General features: G+C 34.3%; 1 protein-coding gene across 4 annotated transcripts in view; it reads right to left on the bottom strand.

Annotated features, from left to right (window-relative positions):
- LOC150109823 (SLIT-ROBO Rho GTPase-activating protein 1-like) overlaps positions 1 to 21,176 on the bottom strand; it is a 564,129-nt gene that overhangs the window by 338,832 nt on the left and 204,121 nt on the right. For 3 of the 4 annotated variants that reach the window (XM_090396844.1, XM_090396853.1, XM_090396861.1), the window contains exon 4: positions 14,603 to 14,665. The exons of the other annotated variant lie outside the window; for it this stretch is intronic. In XM_090396844.1, the coding sequence (XP_090252970.1) occupies positions 14,603 to 14,665 (63 nt within the window). The remainder of the gene's footprint in view (positions 1 to 14,602; positions 14,666 to 21,176) is intronic. 4 annotated transcript variants of the gene reach the window in all.

Genomic DNA, 21,176 nt, shown 5'->3' with positions numbered 1-21,176 from the left:
AAGAAATTGGTTCTGAAATTCTAGAGAATTCTTTTTTTTTTTTTTTTTTTATCAGTCTAATGTTATTTAAGATCATTATATGAATTTCTGAATTAATATGTTTAATTATGTTTTAAAAATGTTTACTCTTCTAATACTTAGCGATATGACATCATGCGGCTCGTTCTATGTATGAATGAGCGATTGTTCGTATTCCACTTTGTTTTTTAAAAAACTATTCCTATGTAGCCACTGAAGATGGTCTGTAATATTCAGACTGAAATATTTGGCAAATTAAACATTATTCTTGTGATAACGTGTATATATTTCTAATCATTATGTCACAAGTATCGTTAAAAAATCAACGTAGACATCGTTTTTCCATTCATGAAGTTGTGCCAAGTCACGAAGTGTAAAAGCAAACAAAGTTTACACTTCACGTGTAAACTTTGTTTGCTTACACTCGGATAACGGATGAAACCAAGAATACGTTTTCTTGGCATCTTTAATTTAAAAGATTCAACCAAGAGAAACTTGGTTGAAGTAATGTAGACATCATTTTTCCATTCATGAAGTTGTGCCAAGTCACGAAGTGTTTGCTTTTACACTTCGTGCCAAGTCACAAAGTGTAAAAGTAAACAGAGTTTACATTTCACGTGTAAACTTTGTTTGCTTACACTCAGATAAGGGATGAAACCAAGAATACGATTTCTTAGCATCTTTAATTTAAAATATAACCAAGTAAAAAAAACTTTCAATGTCTATTTCTAATCCAGAGTATTTTAGTAATAATGTATATGGAAATATGACTTCTGCATTACTTTAATCTTCGTATCACATCACGGTCTGGCTGACCTCAATAAAGGTAGAAATTGGTCTGGGTAGTGGCCCTTTCCATAGCCTCTATATACAAGTAGCCCAGTCCTGAAGCTACTTCACATGCAAACTTTGTTTGCATACACTTGGATAAAGGAGGAAACCAAGACTATAACTTCTTGGCATCTTTAATTTATAGGTTAAGGCCAAAGAGTGGTTGTCAAGATCATATTTTCATTTTACAACAAATAGTTGAAAAATTATTGGGATACGACAAGAATCTGTAAGTTTAGTCATTATCATCAAATTCCTGATATATACCCTTAAAGGGGGTGTACAGGATATGATAGTACTACACGAAAAATTACATCGTTACTAACTTCCTATCTACAATTTTCTTCCAAATCAGTCTGTTACCTGTAAAGACTCCATCGTTATCAGATCTTATATTTCTATCTTCTAAGACATTTTTTACCGTATCAATCCACCTATATCTTGGTCTTCCTCTGGGTCTTTTTCCTGCCAACCGGACAGAGAACACTTGTTTTGCTAATGTTTCCTCTCCCATTCTGTTTAAGTGACCATACCACCAAAGATTAGCATAATGCATTCCTGGATGCTGACAATGTCAAGTTCTTTCCTAATATCCTCGTTTTTAATATGATATTTCCATCGATGCCATCTGTTCATGCCCCTAATCTTTCTCAGGACTCTCATATCTGCAGTCTGGTCAAGTGTTTTACTTCTGACCCAGCTCTCAGATCCATAAGTTAAAACTGGTTTGAACATGAACACTGTCTTGTATACAGCTAATTTAGTGTTCCGACTAATTTCTTTCTTATTCCATATAAATTTATTCACTTGACTGCCTACCATACCAGTTTTGTTGATTCTGTTGTGTGTTTCCATATTTAATTTACCATCTTCACTAAAAATCATGCCTAAGTAGCTGAAATGCTTTACTTGTTCTATAGGTTCTCCATTCATAATGCAGTTGATATTTCCAATGTTTCTGCATCTTTGTCTTTTTAATGCTGACCTTCATACCGTATCTATTACAACAGTTATTCACTTTAGTCAGGAAATCTTGCAGACTTGTAGTAGATTATTTATTTAGAGGTATAATTTCATCTGCATAAAGCGAAGAGCTCAGATTAACATTTCCAGAATTTCCAATTTTGATATTCTTCATACCACTTTCCTTCATAATGTGATCCTACCACTTTCCTTCATAATGTGATTCTCTAACTAAATTAAATAAGTTGATATTTCCAATGTTTCTGCATCTTTGTCTTTTTAATGCTGACCTTCATACCGTATCTATTACAACAGTTATTCACTTTAGTCAGGAAATCTTGCAGACTTGTAGTAGATTATTTATTTAGAGGTATAATTTCATCTGCATAAAGCAAAGAGCTGAGATTAACATTTCCAGAATTTCCAATTTTGATATTCTTCATACCACTTTCCTTCATAATGTGATCCTACCACTTTCCTTCATAATGTGATTCTCTAACTAAATTAAATAAGTTGATATTTCCAATGTTTCTGCATCTTTGTCTTTTTAATGCTGACCTTCATACCGTATCTATTACAACAGTTATTCACTTTAGTCAGGAAATCTTGCAGACTTGTAGTAGATTATTTATTTAGAGGTATAATTTCATCTGCATAAAGCAAAGAGCTGAGATTAACATTTCCAGAATTTCCAATTTTGATATTCTTCATACCACTTTCCTTCATAATGTGATCCATATAGATAATGAATAACAGAGGGGGATAAAGTACATCCTTGTCTGACATCAGATTTAACATTAAACCACCTTCCTGTACTTAAATTTTGTAGATTTGGAAAAGGCATAAGACAAGGTGCCCAGAGAAAAACTTTTCAAAACACTATAGTCATATGGGCTAAATGGAACACTATATATAGAGCAATACATGGTCTATATTTAAGTTATCATTCAGCTAGGAAATACAAGAAGATGGTTTGATGTAAAATCAGGGAAAAGACAAGGAGGTGCATTATCACCACTTTTATTTATCATCTGTATGGATCACCTTATGAAAGGAAGTGTCATTAGGCCTGATATTAGAATTGGACATGTCAAATTTAGTTTTTTGGTTTATGCAGATGATGGTATACTTCTAAACACACCTAGTGCAAGTCTCCAAGATTCTCTAACTAAATTAAATAACAGCTGTAACAAATTTGGCATGAAAATAAGCAATAAGAACACCAAAACTATGAAAACAAGTAGAAATGTAGAAAACATCAGCTGCATTCTCAATGGAAATCCTATAAAACAAGTAAAACATTTCTGCTATTTAGGCGAAATTTTTAGTGAAGATGGCAAATTAAACCTGGAAATAAACAACAGAATATGCAAGCTGGTATGGTGAGCTGAACAAATTTATATGAAATATAAATTTCATATAAATGCTGGCCTGGTTGGCTGAGTGGTTAGCATATTCACTCTCCAGTCAAAAGGCTGTGGGTTTGAATCCTGCCATGGGCATGGATGTTTGTGATTGTCTATGAAAATACTAGTGATGGTGATACTGGACAGTAGATGACGATGATAACTGGTGGATTGAGAAGTGGAGATGGAGAGTTGTAGAGTAGACGCACTCCATCGATGAGTCTTTGGACTCCCTGGAAGTGTCACATGATAATAATAATGAGAGAAATTAGCCAAAATACCAAACTCGCAGTATACAAGACAGTGTTCAAACCAGTTTTAATTTGTGGGTTTGAGAGTTGGGTTAGAAATAAAGCACTCAATCAAAGACTAGAGACAACAGACAGGAGGGTTTTGAGAAAAATTAAGGGATGGAACAGATGGCATCAGTTGCAGAATCATTAAAAATAAAGAAATTAGAAAGGAACTTGACATTATGAGAAGAAAAAAAGTGTAAGCAGAGATAATCTAAGATGGTATGGCCACAAAAGAATGGGTGAGGAAAGGTTAGCAAAACAGGTGTTTGATGCCAAGATGGCAGGAAAGAGACCCAGAAGAAGACAAGGTCTAGGTGAACTGATGCAGACAGAAGCACGTTAGAAGCACAAAATGTTAGATATGACAATATTGGAATACTCAAGTAATAGACCAATTTGGAGGAATATTGTTGGCAGGAGATTAATAATTATGTAAATTTAATCATGTTGGGCTAATCAGAGTAATCTGAACACCCCTTGGTTCATGAGGGGTACACATCAGGAAATTGGTGATGATAAATGTGTGAGAAACACATGTATGATAAAAAAATTACAAGAGTAAATAAATATTTTACATTTGCTATTTATATCAATAATTTTAATTAAATTTAAACTATATTTATCTTACTTTAACCACTCCTACTCCACATTGGCAAAATTCAAGATAGGCACCACAACAAAGAAAAAGGGGCAAAACTGGCAGATGATTTAGAGACGTACCACACAGATAGAACTAATTAAGTCAAAAATAGGCAAGATTCTTCTATATAACAAAACATGATGTTAGATTCGGGCAATAATGATCAGAGAAAGGAAGAAATGGTTACAGTGTCACTAAACACAAGGAAATTTTTTAAAATGGAAGTCAATGTCAAAAGAGTGATGTGAACATATATCAAAGTGGAAAATTGAAGAGTGAAATTTATTTGTACCTATGGTTCCACAGACAGGTCTAAGAAAGAGAAGGAAGAATTTTTATTCAGAAGGCAAACAATAAAAAGAAAAACTTCCCCTAATTAAATCCTGGTTCTCCAAAAGATGTGCCAAGGTTTTAAAAATGAAAAATCAAGCATACCACAACTGGCTTATATCAAGAACTCCATCCTCCTTCAATGCTTATACCCAAGTCTGAAATAGATATAAGAAAACTATTAATGCTTCCAAAACAGAATTTGAATGGGCAAAGAATAGGAAACTTAGAGCCTACCCAAATGGCAGCTGTGCCTTTTGATGTCTTGCCAAACAATGATAGTTGGAATTCAGTGCATGATAGGACAGTGAATGGGTTTAAGGAGTGGTATAAAAAGACTATGCCTCACCTCCCTGCAATGAGTTTTATGACTACTTGGAGGTCCATAATAATTATCTTAAGTTACAATCTATTTAAACAATGATAACATTTATGTAATTTTAATAATTACAGGAATTTTAACTGAGAACACTGTATATACTGTAACAAAGGTGCAAACAAATCATCCTTACAAAGTGAAAAAAACATAAAAGTTTCATTTTTACACAATGTTACACACATTATATTTAAAAAAAAAACATGTAGAAAGGGTCCACTGTTCAAAATTAACTACTGAACATTAAATCAGTAGCTCATTATGAATGACTGCAATGAGTAAACATGAAAATGCAGCAACAACAACAAACAAGCAACCCTGCTCCAATTTCTTAAATGTGAAAACAAAGTGTATACAACAGTGTTTACAATTAACTTCTACACATGAGTTGTTTTTTTTTCATTTTCTAAAATAACTTACTTCATATAGCTTATATATTATGAATTATAACTATACTGTGATATAAGTTTTATAACCAAGATCTTTGCTTTTTCAATGTTTAGCCATTTATGAGTGTTTTTAATTAATGAGTTTGCTTTTAATGAATTTGTGCATATCTATCACTAAAAATCTGTTAAGTGTGTTAGTTCAATTCATCTGAAAAAAAAAAAAAAAAAAGAAAGAATCAGGAATGTGCTGAAGAGTTAAAACAACTTCAGCAAATGAAAGCATGACTGAAGACCACTATAAAAAATACAGCTCATAAAAGCATCCTTGTCTAGTGATATCAGCGCGGAACCAAGAGTGGTTCCGCATTAAATCATGATAATCAATTTAATGCAGAACCACCCTTGGTATATACACTGTAGGAATACAGACTCAACTCTCACTATATTACAGAAAATTTACTCAACATAACAAACAATCGAAAATTCCCAACCAAACACATGCACACATGATACCATACTAAAGAAAATTTAGTATAGCAAATTATCCTCTGTGACCAAACTATTCTGGTCTCTAAGTTTTCTAGTGAAAATTCATTAACATAAACTTGATCCAGCAAGAGCAGAAATATCATCATTTTGAACTTTTTTGCTAATTTTCTCAATAATCTGGATAATAAAGTAAATCTACTAATGCCTTCTATTTCCCAAAGAGAGTGGGCAAGGACATTTCAGCCATATTTAACCTTTGGAGACTTAGGGACAATATCCACCCAGAGCCAACAGGAGATAGTTAATCCAAACTACCAATAATTTTAAGTAGCACCTGGTGAAAAGAGTATTGCAGACAACTGCTGCTACCTCATGATCTGTAATGTACTTTATTATTGTCTGAAATAGCATGGGTTCTACAGCCAATTTTCCTGACTGTAGAATATACTCAGGATTAAAAATCTAAACTTCCAGGGGAAAGAATTCTACTTGCATCTGTGAGAGATCAATTAACTTGGGAGCTGGTTGAAGTTGGGCAGCCTGGCACAATGGATACAAATGTCATTTCCAATGGGCTACACAGGCCACCAAGATTCAGTGCAAACACCGAATAAAAAAACAAATGTAATAACAGAATGCTAAATGCTGATTAGCATCGTTATCATGCATAATTATCAAATTCCTGATTTGATAATAATCAAATGATGCTATGTGAAAAGTTTACATCATTACTAACTTCCTGTCGACAATTTTCCTACAATTATGCCTATTAGTTCTATTGACTGGACCTGCAATGCTCTCAGCGCTTATATTTCAGTCTTCTAAGGCACTTCTTAAATGCATCAATCACCTCTAGTCTTTTTCCTGTCATCTTAGCAACAAAAACCGGCTTTGCTATTTTTTTCACTCCCATTCTGTTTAAGTGGACCGTACTACCTAAGATTACTCTGTTCACAGATTCACTAATGCTATTAATGTCAAGCCCTTTCCTAACATCTTTTAACATGATTCAGCCAGTGATTCCATCTGTTCACTCTCCTAAACTTCTCAGAACTCTCAATATTTGTCACCACAGTCTATGATCAACTATTTTACCTCTGACTCAGCTTTCAGTTCCATAAGTTAAAACTGGCTTAAATACAGTCTTGTGTATTGTTAGTTTAGTGTGGGGAATCAAATGAATCAATTTATTTAGTAGATCATAGTTGATCATAGACTGTGGTGACAAATATCAATCTCAATATTTGTCACCACAGTCTATGATCCAACTATTTTACCTCTGACTCAGCTTTCAGTTCCATAAGTTAAAACTGGCTTAAATACAGTCTTGTATATTGTTAGTTTAGTGTGGGGAATCAAATGAATCAATTTATTTAGTTGACTTTTCATGATACCAACTTTGCTAATTTTATTATCTATTTCCATATTTAATTTGCCACAGTCACTAAAAACTGCACCTAAGTAGTTGAAATGTTTTACTTGTTTTATACATTTTCTATTCATAATCCATTTGAAGTTTTCATGCTCCTGGCTATTTTCACAGTTTTGGTTTTTTTTTTCCTTATTGCTGATTTTGATGCTAATGCTTGTTAGAACAGTTATAAAGTTATAAAGAAGATGAGATGCTTGTTAGAACAGTTATTCAATTAAGTTATGAAATCCTACAAATTTATACTAGATTTATTTAAGAGTATAGATTAATCTGTATAAAGAAAAAAAGCATTCAATCTCCTTCAGGTTTAATGTCACTTTCCTTCATAATATGATCCTTTTAGATGATGAATAATTATGAGATAGTGTATACCTTTGTCTCGTACCTGATTTTACACCAATCCATCTTCCTGTACCTCCTTACTGCTGACTTACAACTTAAACATAGACTGTGTATTGCATGGTACAGTGATCCATACACATCATATAATTGTAGTGTTTTGAACAGATTTACACTTGGATCTTTGTTGTATGCCTTTTTCTAGATCTACAAAATTTAAATAGAGCAATCCTTCAATTAATACGCCTAATACGTTCTTTAAAACAAGCGTATTAATCAAAAACCCACTAATCAAATATAATAACCTATGGAAAAAAGTATAATTCACTCACATTTTTTTTTTGACCCTTAATTTTATTTATAAAGAAATTAGGGTGTCTCAGGGCCTAGTTAACCATGAAGCTGAAAGACAATAAAACATATTCAGAATATAAATTTATTATTCTAGTTCTTAAAAAAGAATTGAGCTAACATAGTTTGGTGAGAATTCTGTTTCTTTTTTTTCATAGTCTTTTTCCTGTCATCTTAGCTAAAGATGTTGTTGGACCATACCATCAGTTGATGGTATGGTCCTATTGCCTTTTCTACTCTTCTGCAAATTTTACTGCAGAAGAATTTTCTCTTCATCAGGGTCAGCCTCTTAGCATTGCTGCTTAAAAACTTCGATTATATGAAAAATATTTTCAAATTGTTTCTGTGAAATCTCTTTGGGCTGACTGTTAGTGGTTAAATTTTCTTCATATTCTTTAGGATTTAGCAGGTTGGAATAACTCAATTCCTCAAAATAAGATTTAATTAACTCTTGGACATTATCATTGTCAGTCTCATCAAAACCCAGTTCACATCCAATGTTGGCAATTTACTCGACAACATTATCCAGTTCATTTGAAAAGCCTCTAAAATCATTTGCACAATGTGGAAGAACGTGGTACCAATCGGCTCGCATATCGCTAGCAGTAATTTCATTCCAAGATTGATGAATATTTTTAATAGCAGATTTAACATTAAATTTCTTCCAGAAATGTTGCTTCTATTGCTTGTTTAAATGTTCTTCTCAGGCAGTATGCCTTATAGGTTGTGATAATCCCCTGGTCCATGGTTGTATGAGAGAAGCTGTATTTGGGGGTAAAAATATCACTTGAATGTACTCACATAATGAATCAAAAGAAGTAGGGTGATCAGGTGCACTGTCTAAAATAAGCAGAGCTTTAAAATCAAGATTATCAACTGTTGAACAAAAATAACTTGCAAACCATATTTTGAATATAGCTTTAGTAATTCATGAATTCTTTTTAGACTTCCAAATAATGGGGGGGGGGAGAGAAAGAAGCTTGATTAATGAGCTTTTGAGGGCCCTAGGATTTTGTGCCCTATAAACTACCATGGGTTTTAACTTTATATCACCTTCAGCATTGCCTCCTAATAAAAGTGTCATTCTATCCTTTGCGACTTTATAACCAGGCTGAGATTTCTCTGATTTGGCCAGAAGTCTTGAAAGGCATTTGCTTCCAAAAAAAAAGGCAGGTTTCATCGATGTTAAATATTTGTTGGTCACAATGGCCCCTCCTTCTTCCACAATTTTCTTCAAAATCTCTGGGTAATTTGCAGCCACCTCCTTATCTGCACTTGCAGCTTCACCTGTGATTCGAACATTATGTAGGATATTTTTCTTTTTGAAATGCTCAAACCACCCAGCACTAGTGTGGAATTCTTTTCCATCACTGATAGCCCTTTCTTTCAAGGCTGCAGAAAGACTAAATGCTTTCGATTTAATAAGGTCAGTGCTTAACAGGATCTGTTTTTGGTTACAATCTTTGATCCATGTAGAAAGAAGTCTCTCTAATTCAATCATTATAATACTTTGATTTTGAGTTGTCTACATGCATAATAAACGTGAAGCAGCCTTACCAGTCCCTTTGTATTCAGCACTTAAAATTACTGTTATAGTTGATTCATCCATTTTGTGTCCTTGTAGATTAACACTTTGAATCCTATCAATGTAAATATACAACGATCACACGTGAACCCAGAATCCCATCAACATATATTTACATTGCTAAATTAAAAATGGGGTGCTTAAGGGTCAAAGCTGTATAACTGAGAGGAGACCTCCACATAGCCTTTCAAGGAATGCGGAGAACCGACCAGGGCTTCTGACCTAATGTCCAATCCTCACCTTCTTGTGGTGCACCCTGTTGGGTATCTACTTTGATACTGAACAAACGAGGATGGGCTGGCAATTTGGGATTTAGCCGACCAAATTGTATTCTTATTGGTTAAACCAAAATAAAAAATGATGGTACAACATGACAAAATTTCATGCTGGCTGGGGCGTCGCCCGGTTAAACAAGGCCCCCGTTGTTTTCGCCAGGGAACCAGGGCGAACAGCGAAAAGTCAGCTACTGGAACAAATCTGAAAACAAACCCCAATTCAACATCACCAGAGTTAAAGATCGGTACTATCAACGTAAGAAGCCTGACTGGAAAAGAAATGGAGCTAGCTGAGGAATTAGATAAGTACCAAATCGACATAATAGGGGTGACTGAAACAAAAAAGACCAAAACTGGTGAGATCTTTCTGAGCAATAAATACAAAATGTTATATTCAGGCAATGACAATCAAGGAAAAGAAGGAGTAGCCATAGTATTCAACACAAAATACAAGGCTAATCTTCTTGAATGGCAGTCAGTCTCAAGTACAGTAATGTGGGCAAATATGAGAATTGGGAACTGGACAATGAGACTTATTTGTGCCTATGGTCCCACAGAAGGTTCTACTAAGGTAGAAGTGGAGGAATTTTTTGACGCTTTAGAAAAAACAACTGACACAATGAAAAAGGAAAAGTTGGTCCTTGTTGGGGATCTAAATAGCAGAGTTGGAAATGATTGTGAGACATACAAAAATATTTTGGGAAAATTTGGAGAAAAGAGCAAAGCTAATAATAATGGCAAATATCTGTTGGATTTCTGCTCAGGACATGGACTGGTTATTACTAACACCATGTTCCAACATAAAAATGTGCACAAATTCACATGGAGAGAAGAGGCTAGGAATAAGAAAAGTCTCATTGACTATGTTATTGTTGATAGTGATGTTTTCTCCTTGGTGCAGGACACCAGAGTGTACAGAGGATTTGAAATTGGAAGTGAATCACTATTTAGTCTTGAGCAGGATAAAATTGAATTTCATATTGAAAAGAATAACATGTAAGAAAGTTTTAAAGCGAATAAAAGTTGAGCAGCTCTCAGATGTGAACTGTAGACTAAAATACAGAAAGATTATTGAAAAGAAAATGAAAGAGTTTGAGAACAGGAATCAAACCTTGGAGATTCATTGGCAAACTCTGAAGAAAACATTGATTGATTCTGCCAGAGAGGCATGTGGTGAGGTTGTGTGCAAGGATAAAAAAATCAGAACTCCCTGGTGGAAACAGGAAGTTAAAGAGGCAGTGAAGGAAAAGAAGAAAGCATATCAAAAGTTCCTGGCAAATAGGTCAGCTTTTACTCTTACAGAATATAGAGACAAATGTAAGAAAGCTAAACAGTGTGTAAAACTAGCTAAACAAAAGTCATGGGAGGATTTTGGCAAGAATATAGAAAATAAATATCAAGAAGGTGGCAAAATATTCTGGAGGTTGTTGAAGAAGCTTAGGAATGGAGGAAAGATTGCTGTAAAAGGAGTTAGAGATGATAAAGGTGACATGACAACAGGAGAAAAAGATATCCTTGAAGTATGGAGTAATTACTCTGAAAAACTGCTAAATGAAACAAGCAGTGATGACAGCACAGTGATAAAAAACACTGACCAGGTATGCAGTCAGGAATACATATCCATACTTGAAGTAGAAAAAGCCATCAAAGGCTTGAAATGTGGAAAGGCAGCAGGAGCAGATGATATTCGACCAGAAATGCTGAAAAATGGTGGTATAAAAGTCTTACAGTGGCTGCACTGCACAGTTCAGAAAGCCTGGACAGAGGGAAGAATTCCCGATGATTGGAGTAGAGCTCTCATAGTACCCATATAAAAAAAGGGAAATAAAACTGAATGTGAGAATTACAGAGGTATTTCCCTACTGAGTGTTCCTGGCAAGATCTCTGCAAGTATACTTGAGAAACGGTTGAGAAGAATTGTGGAAGAAAAGCTTGGTGAAGAACAAGCTGGATTCAGGCCAAATAGAGGCTGTCAGGATCAGATCTTCATTTTACGACAAATAGTCGAGAAAGCATGGGAATATAATAAAGATCTGTATTTAAGTTTTGTCGATTTGGAAAAAGCATATGACAAGATGCCAAGAGAGAAGCTATTCAATATGCTGCCGTTATATGGTGTCAATGGGGCATTATATCAAGCAATACTTAGTCTTTATTTGAGTTGTAAGTCGGCAGTTAGAATTGAAAGAAGTACAGGAAGATGGTATTCGATGGTATTTAACATTAAAATGTTAAATCTGGTGTGAGACAAGGATGTACATTATCCACTCTGTTATTCATTATCTATATGGATCACATTATGAAGGAAAGTGGTATTAAACCTGATATCAAAATTGGATATGTTAATGTCAGCTCTTTGCTTTATGCGGATGTTGTTATACTTCTAAATAAATCTGCTACAAGTCTGCAAGATTCTCTGACTAAATTCAATTGCTGTTGTAATAGATATGGTATGAAGGTCAGCAATAAAAAGACAAAGACAATGAAAATAGGCAGAATCATTGAAAATGTCAACTGTGTTGTGAATGGAGAACCTGTGGAACAAGTGAAACATTTCAGCTACTTAGGCACGATTTTTACTGAAGATGGTAAATTAAATATAGAAATAGACAACAGAATGAGCAAAGCTAGTATGGTGGGAAATCAATTGAATAAATTGATATGGAATAAGAGAGAAATCAGTCGGAACACTAAATTAGCTGTATACAAGACAGTGTTCAAACAAGTTTTAACTTATGGATCTGAGAGCTGGGTCAGAAGTAAAACACTTGACCAAAGACTAGAGACCGCAGATATGAGAGTCCTGAGAAAGATTAGAGGCGTGAACAGATGGCATCAATGGCAATATCATATTAAAAATGAGGATATTAGGAAAGAACTTGACATTGTCAGCATCCAGGAATGTGTTAGCAGAGCTAATCTCAGGTGGTATGGTCACTTAAATAGAATGGGAGAGGAAAGATTAGCAAAACAAGTGTTCTCTGCCAGGTTGGCAGCAAAATGACCCAGAGGAACACCAAGATATAGGTGGATTGATATGGTACAAAGTGCCTTAGATGATAGAAATATAAGATCTGATAATGTTGGAGTCTTGACAAGTAACAGAGACTGATTTGGAGGAAAATTGTAGATAGGAAGTTAGTAATGATGTAATTTTTTCATGTAGTACTGTCATATCCTGTACACCCCTTGAGGGTACATGGCAGGAATTTGATGATGATGATGATGATGATAAATTAAAAATTCCAAAAATAATAATATATCCTTGAAATTCATTATCAGACTGTATTGTAGTTAAATTTGAACCTTCAGCTTCACTATCCATGAGGATGGTTGACTTTTATCAATAAAAAAGGGAATTTATATATCGTAACACCTGCCCATTGGCTGCATCACATACAAAACAGTCCATATTTCACCATTTTATTACATATTTCTAGTAATTTTTGTGTTCTAATCACCTGCATTCTCAACATTTATATTGCAATTTTTATTTCCTATAACAGTATTGTGCTTATATATTGGACAAGCCTGGTTGCAGATATTAAAAGGCAACTGAATATTACCCAAAATGTATGTATAATGTTATGTAATATGGCTTGCATTTAAAAAACTGAATGGCCTAATTCAATAATTTACCACTCAACTTTTGTGGCCAATAATGGATAATTATAGTGATGTACAACCCTATGTGAAATGATATTTTCATCAGAATAATAACAATACATAAATTTTATTTCTAATTTTCATTATTTATATAACACCTAAGCAATATTTTGACTGAATTTGTTAAATTTTGAACAGTGAAGTAAATAAAAATAGAAACTAATAAAAAATTAACTTTTTATTTTTTTTCAAAAACTTCGATTTCTTGCAACCTGTTTCTGGAGTCCATACCACATGTATAACTAAAATTTTTATTCCAATTATTATCAAAGATGCTAACTAAAAGACAAAAAATAATTATTAGGATATTCCACAGAAATACTGCACAGCAATTTTTTTAAATAGAGCTAAAAATGGTCAGGACAATTAAAGGTTGGGAAAATACTTTACAATAAAAAAAGTAAGGAAAACAATTGCAAAGGAGGCAAGAGATATTATCAGCAAAATAGTATGTAATTAACAGACAACATACATTTTGGCAGTAAATTTGGAACAGTGTATATGGAAATAGTGTAGTACTGTATGCCATTAAAAATAACTTTGGAAAATGTTTTAAATTGGTAACTAAATTATTTCATCCTGGTGAGTGATTTTTTAAAATAGTTAGCTATAAAAAATGTATAGGTAAAAAAAATTTTAAATTTGTAACATTTATTTTTAAGATGTATATAGGCACACTGATCAAATTTTAGAGGTGCACTAATTGGAGATGCATTAATTGAAGAATTTCTGTACAAATTTGTGTAATATTCCCAAGCTTTCTCAACTATCTGTTTTAAAGTGAAAATATGATCCTAACTAATAACTTGGCATGAACCCATCTCCTCCCCCCCCCCCCAAGAAAGGAAAGAAAGTTGGCTCTAATAACATGAATGGAAGTTGAAAGTGAATGAAAGTTGTATAACAGCTGGCCTGGTTGGCCGAGTGGTTAATATATCCACTTTCCAGCCAAAAGGCTGCGTGTTTGAATCCCGCCATGGGCATGCATGTTTGTGACTGTCTGTGAAAATACTACTGGTGGTGGGTAGTAGATACCATTGGTGTAGATGAAGTCGTTTGCTGTAGTTGGTGGATTGAGTAGTGGAGATGGAAAGTTCTAGAGTAGGTGCCCTCCCTCGATATCTTTGGATTCCCTGGAGGTGTCACGTAATAATAATAACTTACTGTATCAAAATTATTTTACAATATGCAGTCTTATACAAGAAAACAAACTCACAGTGTGAAGTTCATGAAGTACTTTCAACAATTCGTCATGACTTTCAATGCCAATTTCTCGACACTAGAAAAATTACAAGGTGGAAAATATTTAATATAAAATAAAAAAAAAACTGAGTATGTAAAATAAAATACAAAAGAACAATAACTCTTAGGCTGCACATTTTTATACCTTTTTTTGAAGAAAATACAGTCAAATATAGTTAAATATCTGTGGAGATATTTAAAAATTATAAAAAGGCATATATAGGAATGTCCAGTTTTAAGAGTTTTCTATATTGTACCCTCAATATAAAAATGTCTAATATACGCATAATTTAGTTTGTAATAAGAGTAATATGTTTTACTATAATGAAGGAGTTTAGTTTTTTCCTGAACTGTATAAATATGCATCTCTCAATAAGAGTAGTAATGACTATTTCATTATTTAAAGAAAAATTAGTAATTTTTTTTTTTATAATAGCATGAAATACAGTAGTGAATATCACTGACTACACTGCTCAGTATGATTCATTCCACTGGCAACATAATGCTAAGATTAGTGTGGCTAAAATCTGTCATGATATGTAACTTATCATGTTTGCTTTTATATGTTTTTCTAAGAAATGTCAAATTTTGTCTGTAATAAACTTGTATTTGTAGTAACTTAATCATAGGCCTTTGTAAGAATAACGTGCCACATGACGTCATTATGTAACGCTGTCCATATATGGACATCTCAAAACACGCTCGAAGTATGATGTCATCATTCAGATGTCCATACATGACCATACCATATATGTAAGTTTCATATTTTTCCATATATGTGTACAACAGAAGTCCAGGCCTTTATAAGGCAAAACATTGAGAAGGGTTCTGAACTGTTTTTAAAGACAAAATATAAAACAATAAAGACAAAAAGGAGCACTTTCATGTGAACAAGAGATTCATGTAAAAAGCAGAAATTGTAAGTATTTTGTATGTGATAATTCCGAACAACAATGTACATCAAGTGCATCTGTTTATGGGTACAATAAGATAATGTAAATTGATATAGAATTAAGCTTACTTAACGTATGCTTTATTGTCAGTTTGTGTATATATGACTGGAAGGATATTCTAGATTGTAATTTAGCTTTAAAGGAAGAAAATTTGTTTGAATTAGGAAGAACTGAAAATTACGAAAATTGTAATGCAATTGTATATACTAATGTGAATCAAACTGTACAAATATTCCTTTTTTTGATTTAATTAAATGGTTTATTAACAACACATTGGATTGATTCTGGCAATGCACTATCCTGGAAATTTCAAATCTGCATAAAATAAAGTTAAGGTGATCAATAATCAAGTCATAACTAATTAAAGATAAAGATTAACATAAGTGGGGATGCTAACAATACCTGCTTTGTCTTATAATCTTGCACTCAATACATGGTCTAACTGGCCAGTCATAAAACAAATTTTATGGCCAGACTGACCATAGTCGTGATTGCAGATGTAATCTGGAATCAGGTTCTACAAGTTCAATCTGACCTTGCAGACCATGTATTGGATACAACTCACAGGATCGTCTGGAAGTAAAACACCATGCTCCACCATAGTAAATTAAAAGGAAAGACTGTTTTTGGAACCTGCAGTAACACTCAGAAATCAACTTAATTTAAACCAATATGGATGCATAAAACTTCTCAAAATTTGGGAAACCATAACTGTTAGAGGTCCCAGTTTACATCTTAGGCCACCTACAAATGCCCATAGAGGACACACCACCTAGATAGGACTTTAGAGTCACCCACGTATTTCAAGGTATTGTGTTATCTTTGTGTGTGTGTGTGTGTGTGTGTCACAAGTGTTATTTGTACTGCCTGAAGATGTCTCTCAGTGAGTGAGACAAAATATTGAGAGCTTTAAATTAGTTTTTAATCCTTTACTAGTTCTATTGTTACTCCATTAAACTTCCAACATGAGTCCTCCCAGCACTTAAGCCTTAACATGTGGACTTATAACCACTCAAAATTATGACAGTCATCCCACTAATACATTTACCGGTAAGAATACCACCTCATCCCTACAACCCATGGATCAAGGTTATTGCTGTTACTGAGGTTAAGAAAAATACTCAGACTATTGGAAGGATTATAATATCTCACACTGTACAAAGCATATAGATGCACTATGTGGCGAGGTGACAGCAAAGTGTTTGAATGGTATTTGGAAGAAGAAGCTGAAAATACATGGTTGTACATTCAAAGAATTCAACAAAGCCTTACAGAAGATTAATGACAAAATGCTCCTGCTAGCTGAAGAGTTAGTTACAGTGGGTGAGATGAAAAATGAAGCAGAGAAGATAGCGGAAGCTATGGCAGAAGAAATCTCCAATGAAATGTTACTAGAAGCAGAGAATGATGCAGGTAAAAAACAGAACAGGAAGCCAAACACCATTCCCCCAAAAAGTTTATAGTGAAAAAATTGACATGTGCCTTTTGCTAAAAAGCTATCACAGTTGTTTGAGGAAATGAACCTTAAAATGGAGCGATTTAGCAAAACAGATAAAATGCATTATGCAAGTTGCAGATGCTTGCTTCAGAGAAATTTATTTAAAAAAAAAAAAAAAAAAGGGGGGGGGGGGCAAACCGTCCATAAGTTGAATGCAATTTACATATTTTTGAAGTCCACTCCTGTTGTCTCCCCCTACCGCTGCCGCCACCACCCAAAAAAAGATGAGCCTGAACTTTTCATAAGGTAGGTATATATATAACATGGCTAACTATCATCAGAATGCTCTGCTGCAAATTCCATAAATTTGAAAAATCTGTTGTTGATAAACTAGCCTGTCAGCAATCAACAAACCTGGAGCTTGAAGAATTCCTCTTGTCTTATGTGTTTCCAGCTGATTATTTTACTGGAAATGCAGAGAAGCACTGTATACTCTTGTTTTATTATTTATTTCAGAGTTATTTTGGAGAAAAAAAAATTAAATTGTTACTTTTATGGCTATTTTAGGGGTGTCCCTTATTTTAAATACATTGGCTTTTTTACTCAAGAAAATTTTTAGGGCATTATAAGTGTATTTTAAAGGAAATTGCAGCAGAATAATTGCTGAAGAAAATTTTGTACATACCTTGTTTAGATGCTAGGATGACTTCATTCTCCATATTTCTGCTGTAGGCTGTTAAAGGAGGGGGGGAGTGTCTGGCGCAAGGCGGGAAGAATAATTTTGAAAACCCGGGTTTTTTCTAAAATAATATATATACATATATATATATTATTATACTTAAGGGCGCTTCTTTGGGAAGGGGGAGAGCGTCAATGGGGTGCGAGCTGTTTCGGTTGTCTGACCATCATCGAAACATTTTCGGGATGGATGTAGGGCTAATGCCACAACCGTATGTTGTATCTGCAAAAAAGCATTTGTTGTCGCTTATTGGTCAGAGGAGTGACCTGATTTGTAAACTGTGGAGCTTCCAACATTCAGAAATTAGGTAGGGTCGGCGGACGTTGATTGAGTTAATTTTCCAAATGTTGGAAGCTCCAAATTTACAAATCAGATCACGCCTCCGACCCATAAGCAACAACAAATGCCCTTTTTTGGCAGATACAACATACGGTCGTGGCATAGCCTTACGCTCATTCCGATGATAGTCAGATGACCGAAATGACTCACACCCTGTTAACGCCCCCCCCCCCCCGTTTTCCCATAAAACCCTTCCCCTTCCCCAAAGAAGCGCCCTTAAGTATAATAATAATATATATATATATACAGTCATACCCTGAAGTTATGCAGTAGTTGGGAATTCGCGTGCAAGTTGAATTCGCGTAACTCGGGTATAATTTTCTCGGATATAATTCGGATATAATAATACAAAATATTAGTTAATTGGGACCAAAGGTTTACAAAAACACTATATTTTTTAAGAAATATAATCATAATTGGAGTTTTGCATACATAAAAAAAAATAAAGTTATTTCGATGTCAATGGTTTCATAAAATCTAATAGATTCGTCTGACAGCATAATGTCTTTTTCTTGTCACGCTAAATTTCTTCATAGCAAGCTAATGATTTTTTTATTCCTTATCTTGTGGCTACAATTCATTCCTCGTTAAAATCTATGTGCTCCAAAATCTGTAAATCTTTCTTTTATGATTGTTCTTACTGTGGATTCCTGTAGATCAAACTTCTTTGCTAGCTCACAAATTTTCATTCTGCCTTCAAAATCCTTAATAATGTTCAGTTTTGTTTCCAAAGCCAATGTTTTTCTTTTCTTGCTAGCTGTAGAAGAATCAGACTTGCTTCCTTTGGACGACATTATAATTTTTTATGTGATAAAATTTTTATCAAGAACATAACACTAAACAATCGCAAGGTTTGTAGACTATAAAAATCGTGTATGAATGGAGATCACATGAAACACGTCAGTGCTTGTTCACAGCATGTGCGACACTGGCGAATGCGGCCAGTGTTAGAAAGATATGACTAGTGGTGAGGCATGAAGCGGGACAGGAATACGTACACATATGAAACCGCATAACTCTGGATTCACGTAAGTCGGGGTACGACTGTATATTATTTTAGAAAAAACCCAGGTTTTCAAAATTATTCTTCCTGCCTTGTGTCAAACACCCCCCCCCCTTTCTTTTAACAGCCTACAGCAGAAATATGGAGAATGAAGTCCTGACATCTAAACAAGGTATGTACAAAATTTTCTTCCTCAATTATTCTGCTATAATTTCCTTTAATTATAGCAGAATAATTGAGAGTATGTTCTAATTGAGAATATGTCCTAAAAATTTTCTTGAGTAAAAAAGCCAATGTATTTAAAATAAGAGACATTCCTAAAAAAAAACAGGCTATAATAGCCGTAAAAGTAATAGTTTCAAGAGGAGTAACATGGGAATTTTCCCAGAAATAATACCTATAAATTAAATTGTATCATTTCACTATAACACAAAGAGTAAAAAAATACTCTAAAATAAATAAACCTACACATTTTAGCATATAGGCATATTAATTGCTAATACATGATTTTAAAGTGATTTTTGACTTACGATGAGACTGCTGGAACCAAACTTCATGACAAGTTGAGGACCACTTGATTAAGAACACCCTGCCTCCACTTTAGGAAAATAGACCGTTCCTGAAGACATCAAGTCACATGGCTTCAGTTTTCTATATAAATCAGGCAGACAGGCATCTAACAGTTTTTTGTGTTTGATGCATCAAAATGGATAAAAAAAAAAGTTGTAAATTAAGTGACAAGGACAATGTGTCACAAATATCTATTTTTCTGAGCTTTTCATGCACAACAGTGTTTAGAGTGTACCAGGAGTGGCATAACGACCAGACAACTTCAAGCCAATGTCAGTCTTGTGGAGAGAAACAGTTCATTGATGCATAAGGTCAGAGAAAAACAGTAAGGATTATGAAATGCGACAGGATACCCACAGTTGGTCAAAGTACAACAATGGTGGTGGTCAGAACATCATCTTTGAACAGAGTTCATCATATGCTGTCAAAGATGGAGTACAGAAGGAGATGACTATTCTGGATTTCGATGCTGTCAGCTAAGAACAGGAAGATTAACAACAGAGTGGGCATGTGATCACCAGCAATCAATATCTTATGAATGGGAAAATGTCATCTAGTCTGACAAGTCCCAGTTTGTACTGCAGTATTCTTGCTCTGTCATCAGCATGATAGCAGTAACAACATAAAGCGATGACCCTTCCTGCTAAGTGGGAACAGTTCAGGCTGATAGGTGTGGGAATGTTTTCTTGGCCCATGCTAGATCCCCTGATACTACTTGAACACAGCCTATCTTAACATATGATAATTTCTAATAAAGTTTCTTCATCCTCTTCTAGATACTGCTTACTGTTTAGAAAATGTTTGCTTTGGCAACCTGTTCTAAAACAAAATGCAATCCCACCTATGAAATAACATTACATTAACTCACTGAACAGTGTCACACATTTGGTGAGGAGTGTTCCCTATAAGAGAACGTTAGTGTTACTGGATGACGTTCTTCATTTTCATAATAGCTTGATAATCAGTGTCACTGACTATTTTTAAAGGAAGAAAGGAAACTTTTCCATTCTCCAGATGTCATCAACAAACATATCTTTTGCAGTGCTGATATTAGCAACAAGTTCAAGATGTTTAAAACAAATTTGCTAGCATGTTTTTCTTTTTTTGAGGGAGGAGGGGGGGGGGGACATTAAGTAAACAGTTCAATTCAAAAAATTATTATTATTAACATCTGACTTCCATGGTGTGAGTGACCCATCATGGAATTGCACACAATGCTCATACAACTGTGCCTTAAAATGATTCAATTTGTCTACATTTACAACACACACTCAAGCAATGCATTCCACTCACCAACCACTTTCCATGCAAAGAACCTGCTCCTCACTCTTCTGCTCACATCTTCTTTATATAGTTTCCAACAAAGAACCTTTTGTTCTACCCCCCCCCCCTTCATTCTATGAAAATGTCTTCCATGTCAACCTGATAACAATCCCTGACTAGCTTATACATCTCAATCATATCCTCTCTCCTCTTCTTTCTATTCAATTCTTTGCAATTTACATT

The sequence above is a fragment of the Typopeltis vanoorti genome, chromosome 1, assembly GCF_054136105.1.
Source record: "Typopeltis vanoorti isolate ZY-2024b chromosome 1, IOZ_Tvanoo_1.0, whole genome shotgun sequence".
Lineage (NCBI taxonomy): Eukaryota > Metazoa > Arthropoda > Arachnida > Uropygi > Thelyphonidae > Typopeltis > Typopeltis vanoorti.
Note: the sequence above shows the minus strand (reverse complement) of the source record. Positions and strands in the feature narration are given on the sequence as shown.